The sequence below is a fragment of the Argiope bruennichi genome, chromosome 5, assembly GCF_947563725.1.
Source record: "Argiope bruennichi chromosome 5, qqArgBrue1.1, whole genome shotgun sequence".
In the NCBI taxonomy this organism is placed as follows: domain Eukaryota; kingdom Metazoa; phylum Arthropoda; class Arachnida; order Araneae; family Araneidae; genus Argiope; species Argiope bruennichi.
In genome coordinates, this window is record NC_079155.1 from 13,425,405 (window position 1) to 13,436,216 (window position 10,812).

A 10,812-nucleotide genomic window follows, 5' to 3' on the forward strand; every position below is an offset into this window, starting at 1 on the left:
TAAATTTGAATGAGCAGAAATAATATATTAAATAAATACTTTATTTTCAGGAAATATAATTTCAATGCCAGCAACGATTTCTACGAAAAAAAATTCAGGGCAACTAAGCAAATTTTGCATTGATCTGAGTATGTAATACTCGTTCCATTCAAATAACTAAATACAAGTTTTCCCACATTTCTCAAAAATTTTTGAAAGTCATATGGCATTTGAAAAGCAACTAAAAATTTATGAACTAAAAAAAAAAATCTTTCAAATTGAAAGAATTTTACATTTTATACATATACATCATGGATCTAAAATCTTTCAATAGAGAGAATTTTAGAACCATGATTAAAAAAAAATATTTGTAATGTAATAGACCAAAGATTTGAAAAGAAAGAAATCTTTAAAAGAAAGCAAATTTGTAATACCAACATTAAAAAAAAAGCTATATAGATATAAAACTAAAACTGGCAAGATATATGAGAAATGAATACAAAGGATATTCAAATGCAAATTACCACCAAAGGAATACAAAAATCTCAAAATCAGTTTTTAATTGAAAAAATTTAATTTGTTCATATCTTTAATACATTATAAAAATGAAATTGGCTATTCTAGAAAAAATAATGTAAATGAATAATGAGTAATAATAATTATCTATATATCACCACAATGTTAATATTTTGATATAATTATACTCATTACCCATTTATTTTAATGCTTCATATAAATTTTTTTAAATAATTATTTGCCATAGATACAATATATATTATATGCTAATTATAAAAGCAGCAAAAACTTATCTAAAAATATAAGTCAACTGAAACAAAAATGTCTACTTTGTACCCAATTCAAAAACCTTCAAGCTAAAATGGTTGCCAGTTTCAGAAATTTTGTATTTAACAACAATAAGCGTAAAGTTTGATTAAGTATTGAATATAAATAAATAGTTAATGATGATAAATAATGAAAATATTTGATTTTCTCGCATATTAAAGAACATTGATGAGGCAAACAATGTAAATAAAAGAATAAAGATAGCGATAAAATCCTATCATTTTCTAAGTCAAATATTTTTTTCTTCAAAATATTAATTTCAAATAGAATTTTATTATAATGCATTTTTGTTTCTGAATTTGAAAGGAAGGAAAATAAATATACGTACTATGTATTTTATCTAACAATCATTTATATTTTGCAAAATATATTTATAATATATCTTGATCCAAGAGGTATAGTGGAAATTTTTTTAAGTGGCATGATAATTTATCTCAATACATATACAATAAAAGGAAATCAAAAGAAATATAGTAGTTATTTTAAAACTGTATGCATTCCTAAATTCTTTAATTATCAATTAATCCTTTATTTCAATTCTTATCAAATAATTGTTTCATGTAATAACAAGTGTAGACAGTAGCAATGTGTGATAAATTAATAATTACACATGATACCCAATTGAGATTATAAAATAAGAAATTTTATGTAATAATAGCTGTAGTTCAATAACAATATGGGATAAATTAATTACATACAGTAATTAAGATTGTAAAGTACTTTTTTTTGCACCATTCTTATAAGTAGATTTTACTCTTCTAATATAAATTTTTTGCTCATGTCTGTTAAAAATTATTCAAATTAATTTAACATTTAATTCTCTAATGTAAAAAAAATTAGCCTTATTAATTATGAAATTAAACACAACTTTTCAATTTATTGTAGATTGTTATTTCAAGAAATATAAAATTAAATCATAGAACTATCCATCATTGCACAAAATACCTACATGCAAAATGGAATAACTAATTTTGCTTGATAACATACACATATAATTTTTTGATCATCAAAATCTTATTTCAAAAATGAATTATTCAACTAAAAAATACTTGTGTACGTCAAATTAGAAAATAAATTTTACAAATAGTTTAAGACTTATTTATTCAGATAAGCTTTGAATAGATACATTGGAAATAGAATTACAGCTGCATTGCTACAGCCAGATCAACTTCATTAACACACTTGTTCACACATACATGACTGAATATTCAATTGCTACAGATGAGTACATGAAAAAAATATTTAATTTTTGCCACATCATTTAATGCATTCTTTAACACTTTAAATCATTTTTTCATTACATTTAATGTCTAAAAACATACACAAGTGTTCAGGCATTCATACAAAATGTATGCAAGGGCACCCCACAATATTAAAATAATTACCAGGCACCTAAAATGCGGCCACTTGCCATGCATTCAACCTTTGCCATGAGACAAGGCATTTTTTTTTTTTTTCTTTTCAGAAATGGATAAAAACAACTAACATGCTGTACAAAATTAATCTCCTAAAGGAGCTAACAAATGTTTTTTCTTCTTTTCTTTTTCATTTTGGAAAGTGCAGATATAATGAGAAAGTTATTTAAATACAAAACAGAAGCAGCTGCATTTACAAATCATCATCATCTTCATCTGGGAGAGAGGTATTTTGAGCCTCCTGAGAAAAAAGAAAAAAAATCAATACATCAGTTATTGGATACAAAAATAAATTCTAATTTATGAAACGAGATAAGTTGTCGCAATTTATGAAGCAAGTATCAAGTAATAACATAGATAAAACTAAGAAGTAACACTGTTGATACAAAATTCAAAGCATCTCTCATTCCAATCTGCGTATTAAATACTAAAGGTAAAAAGATACTATTTCTGTTTAGAAAGTTCCCAATCATTGTCAACATTCATCATTAACATTTGGTGAGTTATCTGTAAGAGCTATGAGGCTTTTGTCTTAGAATCACACAAAGAGAAAAGTACAAAATGATTATTTTGTAGAAAATCACATCCGGTATAAAAAACTTAGAAATAATTTTGTTAAAAAAAAAAAATCCTACCAACCAATCGCAATTGAAATGCTTTAAAATTGAAGCATTCAACTTTCAACTAATGCAAATATAATTTATTGCACAATACTATCAAGCAAAATATATATACACACCATTATATTATAAACTCTTCAATGTGAAAATATTAGATTTATTAAACTATATATATACAATAACATCATATTCACTTGATTAGCCTTTGATCAAAGAACATTGATTTCACAGAATTCCAATTAGCTCTGATGACTAAACAAGCATGTAACAAAAATTTTCCACTAATAAAATTACAACATCTAACAGTTTTTAAAACACCCTTTAGCATTAAAATGAGAAAAAATAAAATATTTGTCTTTAAAAATTTTGCTAGTAAACTTATTTACCCTTTTGATTTTGAAACACATTACAGTAGTTGCATGTTATCTAATATAGAATATGGACAGAAATTTCTATGTTTAAAACATTTGCTTTATTTTTAATTGTCATATAATTTACTTACTTTCATATCATTTTCTAGCTTAGCTTGCCATTCAGGATCCATCTGAACTTCAGGAGGTGCTAGAGCTGGCATAGCAACAAATTCTAAGTTAGGATCTCCAATCAACTTTCTTGCCAGCCACAAGAAGGGTTTTTCAAAATTGTAGTTGCTTTTTGCACTAATATCATAATACTGCAAAAAAAGCAATTCAAATTTATATATAAATTAAAATTAAGCATCTGTAATTTCAATTTAGTTACATTTAAAGATACTAATAAAATGTAAGTAATAAAATGTCATAGAGAAAGACCTTAACAAAAGAAAAAAAAATTGACTACCATTCTAGCATCTATAATGAAATACATAATTTATCATCACAGCACAAGTTCCTGCATTTAAGCATACTTGAGTGTATTTTATGAGCCTAGTACTAATCAAAAACAACATTTCATACAAACATTTATACTTATTAATTTAATGACAAAGAATCCTAAAACTTTATAAAATTTTATGACATAAATAATCTAATAACAATTTCCGCTACTAACCTGCAAATTCTTTTTCCTGTGGAACACAATGGATTTGGCTTTTACTTTCCTGTCTTTCACATCTACTTTGTTTCCACAAAGAACAATTGGAATATTTTCACACACTCTGACTAAATCTCTATGCCAGTTAGGGACATTTTTGTATGTGACTCGAGAAGTAACATCAAACATTATAATGGCACATTGACCTTAAAAAAAAAAAAGCTTAACTTTATTACATTATAATTTGACCAAATTTGTAAAGTAATCAGATTAAAAATTGTTTACAAACATCAAATCAGCTTATTTAATTTAATGTTTTACTTAAATAAATCAATATTTTACTTAAATAGATATAATAATATGCAAAAAATAGTGATAGTGATCCAGCTGCCTCTTAATAACTAAGGCTTTTTCTTGCATTTTATACTTAATTTTGTTCATGGTATCTTCTAAACATGACATACTAAAAAATAACAATTCATATTTGCATATAACTACAAATAATAACAAGCATAACTAAGGGTGAAACACAGAAAAGAATTTGGAAAGTAAGATGCATGAAACTTATAACCATGCAATAATGTTTTATTACATAATAATACATAAATAACTACTTCTTGATTTTAATATGATCTAATAAGATGATTCTAATGCCCTCTCCCATCCCCTTAAGAGTGAAAATTGGCAATTTAACAGTATCTAACAAATATTTCATTTAAAATAAAAATGATAAGCAGAAACTTTCAAACTTTTTCAATATTATATATATATATATATATATATATATATATATATATATATATATATATATATAAAGGATGTTTTTGTCATTTTACATAAAAATACTTCACAAGAAATTTCCCAAAATTTGTTAAATTAATTTTCATGTAAAAGTTTTTGTTGATTTCTCCAAGTAGCAATAATTTAAGAACCTTTAACAGATTTTGACATATTAGTTGATTAGAAATCAATTACTACATCCTTTTATCTATTTATTTTTATCACAAGGGAAAAACAATATCAAAATATTTAGAATAAGGATTTCAACACAACATGCCATTATAATAATAAAAAATACAAGAATAATTTACCTTGAATATAATAACCATCTCTCAATCCACCAAATTTTTCTTGTCCAGCAGTATCCCACACATTAAATCGAATGGCTCCCCGATTTGTATGGAAAACCAAAGGATGAACTTCAACACCAAGGGTAGCTAAATTTTAGAAAGAAATTTAAATAGAAATTTATCTATTTTCACATTTTTTACACAGATAGTTATTAAAATTTCAAACTTAATAATTATACTCCATTTCAACAAAATTAATCCTTTAGTACCTCTTTTTAAGCATCTTAAACCAAGCTCGCAATTGTTTAATAAAACTTCATGAATTATTTTCATCAATTGGCAATTCAACCAGAAATATATAATTTAATAATGTACTTTAAGGAAGGGAAAATTAAAATGCAAACAATAAATATGTGCAGGTAATTTAGAAATAAACTAAATGGCTTTCTTCCAATGCAAAGAAAAAGGAGCTACCATTGCAAAATTTTACATAAACAGTTGAAACCATTTGCATTTATCTTAAAAGCTATTTTAAATTTTTCTTATATCTGTAACTTAACATAAATTTATTTCTATATGAAATTAACAATCATGTAAATTATTTTCACTTCATTACTAATACCAGCCTTTGTTGAAAATGGAACTTAGTGGCTTCTTATTGCATTAACTAAAGCCTCAAATGTTAAACTGTTCAACTCTTTTATAAAAAAGACCATCCCATGCATAAACCATAAGTAAATTTTCTCAGAAAATTAAATACTTGAAAAAAGAAAGAAGGTCTTTACTGAGGCTTAAAATGTAATATAAAGGACATATAAACGTGAATCACAGTCAACTCATATTTCTTGAATTAAAAATTCTAAAAGTAAAAGTTCATTTTTTTAATAATCTCAAAACAATAAAAATAAAATAATTAAAACATTTGTTACCAAATGGATCAGCTAAAAATTATTAAAAAGAAGGAAAAATTTTTTTTTGCTCTGCTCACATATAATTAAGAATTTGAAATATAGACTGTTTTTTATCAAAGGAAGAAAAGAAAAGGTATTGCAACATAAGATAACAAAGTTTTATAACATGTAATGGAAGGTATAAAATGCAACTCTCAAGACAGATGAATTGAAACCAGTTTTGATTACAGGAAAATTAAAAAAGAACCAGATTATCTAAACTAAATTTTTGAAATCACAAATTGCAACTCCTTATATAATCTGATTGTTATTTTTAATCTTCTAAAGCTTTCAAAAATGAAAGAAAAAAATTAACAATCTTTTTTTACATTTGAGCCACATAACCAGGATTACCATACAAAAATTAAGAAATATTTCACTAAATATTTAAAATCTGTTTCTAAAAAAACTAATGTCTTAATAAAAAAAAAATAATTTTAAAAAAATCAATAAAATTATAAAGTTCTTCATACCAACATATTTTTTTTCAAATTCTCCAGTAAGATGGCGCTTTACAAAAGTGGTCTTCCCAGTACCACCATCACCAACAAGAACACACTAATGAAAAATAAATAATAAGAAAATCAGAAATATTATACACAAAAGCATATACAAATAAAATTCATTCACCTTTTTAAAAGTAAATTACTCATTCAAAAATAATAATTATGATTACAATAGCATGAATATGGGATTTTTTTTTTCTAACAAAAAAAAAGAGAAAACGGGGAAACTCAATAGTGGCTTGCAAATATAATCACTTTACTACAGTATTTAATAGCATTCAATTGAAAATAAGCTTCCAAATATTCAGTTTTTCAAAGTGAATTATTAATTTGTTTTTAATAAAAATATTAAACTTATTTGTAATTCTCATGAAGTAATTTTTTCCAATAAGATAATTTCTTTAAAAACTAAATATTCAAATATTAAAAAAATTATATTTTACCATATATTATTTTAAAGAATACATTCGATTAAAAAGATTGCCAAAAAAATTGAGTCAGTTACTATACACTGAAAAGAATAAACAAGATTTGGACAGTAAAAAAAATAAAAATATTTTAACAGAACAGTCTAGCACAACAGAAAGAAGCGTTACATACTTTGAATGTAGGGACTCCATCTCCTTGGTCCTGCATTGTCTGAAAAGATTTACAAGATGAATTTAACTGAATGAAATCAGATACAGTTACAATAACTAATGTAAGTTTTCTGCAGATCCATCCAGAAAGAAAGCAGTAATAATTTTCATAGGAAAAATTCATTTTAAGAAAATTTTGCAATAATATTTAACACAATCAACAGAAAATTCAGCTATAAACACAAATGCATGCAAAATAGTTAATGTACATAACAGATCCTAATCATTTCTTCAACCAACTAAATTTCAAAACAGGATGTTTCATAAGTAATTAACACACAATAAAACACACACTGAAATCAATAAGTATATATATTTTTAAACATTTATTTTCGTGTAATTATCACTTGTAAAATGTATAGCAAGATGACATAACAATGACCACACCTGCATCTGAGCTAAGCTTCAAAATTTCAACCTAAATACATATATTTCTCTAGAGTATAATCAAATTTTGTTAGAATTTTATAATCATCCAGTAAAAACGAAATCAGAATAATGTAAATCAAAACATCATAATTTTCATACTTAGACTTTGCTTCATCATAAATAACAGTAAAAAACGGATGCAATACAAAAATCAAAGTTCATCATGTGAGACAATGGTTTTGTGTTGCGGTAATAATTGGCAAATGATATATTCTACAATTGAAGGGGAAAAAATTAGTGCTGAATTGCCTATTTATACTGGTAAATAAAGTGACAAAATAAAGTTCAATTATCTGCAAAGTTAACTTGATACAATAATGATGATTCAAACTTTCAACTGCATACCGCATTACTTCCATGTACCTAACTGCTAAATGACAGGCTCTTATACAATGAAATCATCGTTTACATAATTACTTATCAAGAGTAATAAAAATAACGCTTTTTTCACACTTACCTTTAAATTATCTTTAAATATGTGCGGCAATGGCACTTAGAATTTTGAAATTTTCGTTGCAGATGAATCACAGATAGTTCACCCGCACAAACACGCGATTAGAAGCAAGAGAAAGGCGGGAACGGAAATTCTATTTTGATATTGAATGGCAACATATCCGTTAATAATAAAAAAAAGACGATGAATAAATATTCAGAATTAATTGATAATTTAATAAATTTTAAAGGAGCAAATTAAAAAAAAATATCAGTTCTCTTTTTCTTTTAAATATTTTAACAGTCGAACTATTTTTCATATGCCATGAAACAGCAATCGCCTAAATGGCTTGGTAGGAATAAAGTCACTTAATAATGCTCTACCTCGAAAGATGATTAATAAATGATTTCAATCCAAATAATCTGGTCTTCGGCGCGAGCTTGATACATTTTCATTTTAATCCGTGCCAGCATCAAGCTCTGTTTCTCAAATTAAATGAACTCAATAGCAGTAAAATATCAGTTCAGAAGTCAAGGATGAGAGGATTGTTTTCGTTTGGTGACTTCGGTGATTGAAAATCTTTCATTCCAAAATCCTTCAATTTTCCTCCGCACTTTTTGCTAATCCTATTCAATATCATTTGCGTACACTCATTCGGAAACCAAGTTTCATTAGTCTATATATATTCGTTTCTAAATTATGAACAAATAAAATTTTGATTTACTGAAGTTGAAATTAAATTTTAAACTTTTTTTCATATCTTAAAAACTGCTGTCGGCTAAAAATCTCTTTTGTAAGGAAAATATAAGGTATTCTACACATTTTGTACACATATTTATTCTTAACAAATAATTTTTAATAGGAGACAAAAAAAAAAAATCTAAAATTAAGAGTTTTAAATTTTTAGATGGCAACACACTTAAACTTTGTACGAATCAAAGGCAATTTTAAAAAGGTAGGCAAAATTTCAGTTCATTTTTACGAATAATGTTTCAGTTGCATTAAATTTATTGTACTTAATCTACAAGGATGTATTTAGGGGCGCATTCATAAATTTTAAATGAATATTACCGATCATACATTTCTTAAAGAAATATCCTTTTCCAAGTTGTTTATAATATAAGCATATATTTAAAAAAATCGTCTAGAAAAATATGAAATCAATATAAAACGTACTGAAATGGTCTTCCTCGCATACTCTCTAATTAAGATGTTATCCCAGATAATACTTTGCATGGCATTGGCGTACGATAGTTATGACATATTAATCTTTGACATGAATTTAGCATTATTACTGAATCTATTGCGTTATTCTTGATGAGTTTTTTTAGATTAATTCATGATAAACGGTTAATAGTACTCGAAAAAAGAATTTGTGTTTTAGACTTATTTTTCCCAATCGAATGAAAAAACTACGCATAATATTACGCTTATAGTCACAAAATCCCATACCAAATTTGATATATTTAAATCATTGCGTTTTTGAGTTGTCACATTTATAAGTTTCTGAAAGAACAGACCGACAGACATTCAACCTCTTGTCGGATTTCGTTCAACAGTTAATATGTATCTACAGTGGCTCCCAAAAGTGTTCGTACACTAAAGAAATTTGCAGAAATTGTGTTCTATACTTCTTAATAAAGCATTTTATTAGTTGTTTTTTTTTAATTAGCATCTTTAAATAGTTCTTAATAAAAGTGAACAAATATTTTTATAAAAAATCAAGTAGTATTGTTCTAAAAAATAAATAAATAAAAAATGTCACAAAATTAGAACTCAAAAGTCTTCGTACATCCAAACATTATTTATTTAAATTCATCATAAAAATATCTTTTGCGGCTTATTCTTCTTCTAATTGAAAAATACACTAAAATCATTTGATTTCAGTATTTAATATCACAATTATTTATTCTATTTACTTTATTTTTAGATATGACGCGCATTCGTAAAGAAACGAGTTTAGACGTATGAAAATTAATTATATTTCATTTTAAAGCTGGAAAATCAATTATAGGTATTGCAGCTATAACTAATCTACCTCATGCAACGGTGCAAAGTATAATAAAACGTTACAGAGAGGGAAAAAGGATTGCAAACAGGCCTCGTAATGGTCGCCCTCAAATTCTGTCAGCTAGAAGTCAAAGAAATATTGTGAGTACATTTCTAAAAAATCCACGTCTGAGTGCAATAAAGTTTACTTCACAATATAATGAATCAAATGGAACTTCTATTTCCTGTGAAACTATTCGTAGAATTCTTCGGAATGCTGGTATACATGGCCGCTCTGCACGAAGAAAATTCTTTGTAAGTCAGAAGAACAGAATTACTAGGCTTAAATTTGCCAAATCTATGATAAACCAGCCAGAGAGCTATTGGAATCGTGTCTTATTTGCAGATGAAAGTAAGTTTAACATCTTTGGGTCGGATGGGAGAATCATTGTATGGAGAGAGAGAGAAACAAACAAAAAAAAAAAAAAAAAAAAAAAACGAAGAATTTAATTTCATGAATTTAGTTGGAACAGTAAAACATGGCGGTGGAGGTGTCATGGTTTGGGGGTGTATGTCAGCGGCTGGAGTAGGCAATTTAGTATTCATTGATGGTATAATGGATCATAGAGTTTATATAAATATGCTCAATAATAATTTAAAAGTGTCAGCACAAAAATTGGGCATTTTAAACAACTTTGTGTATTACCAAGACAACGATCCTAAGCACACGGCCATGAATGTTCTTCTTTTTTGCCTCTATCATTGCCCTCAAACCCTTAAAACACCAGCTCAATCACCGGATTTAAACCCTATAGAACATATTTGGAAAGAATTAGAGGTGCGAATAAGAAATCACGACATTAAATCGAAAATTCATCTGAAAGCAGTAATGATCGAAGAATGGAACAAGATCGGTGCAGACGTAACCA

General features: G+C 26.3%; 1 protein-coding gene across 1 annotated transcript; it reads right to left on the reverse strand.

Moving 5' to 3' along the window:
- Positions 1–1,906: 1,906 nt before the first annotated feature.
- Positions 1,907–8,055, reverse strand: LOC129969268 (GTP-binding nuclear protein Ran). The gene is made up of 7 exons (XM_056083748.1): positions 7,919–8,055; positions 6,995–7,033; positions 6,362–6,446; positions 4,960–5,085; positions 3,887–4,074; positions 3,360–3,530; positions 1,907–2,478 (listed from the first exon to the last, which is right to left on the reverse strand). The coding sequence occupies exons 2-7, from the start codon at positions 7,028–7,030 to the stop codon at positions 2,431–2,433; spliced, it is 654 nt and encodes a 217-aa protein (XP_055939723.1). The 5' UTR covers positions 7,031–7,033; positions 7,919–8,055; the 3' UTR covers positions 1,907–2,430.
- Positions 8,056–10,812: the final 2,757 nt, after the last annotated feature.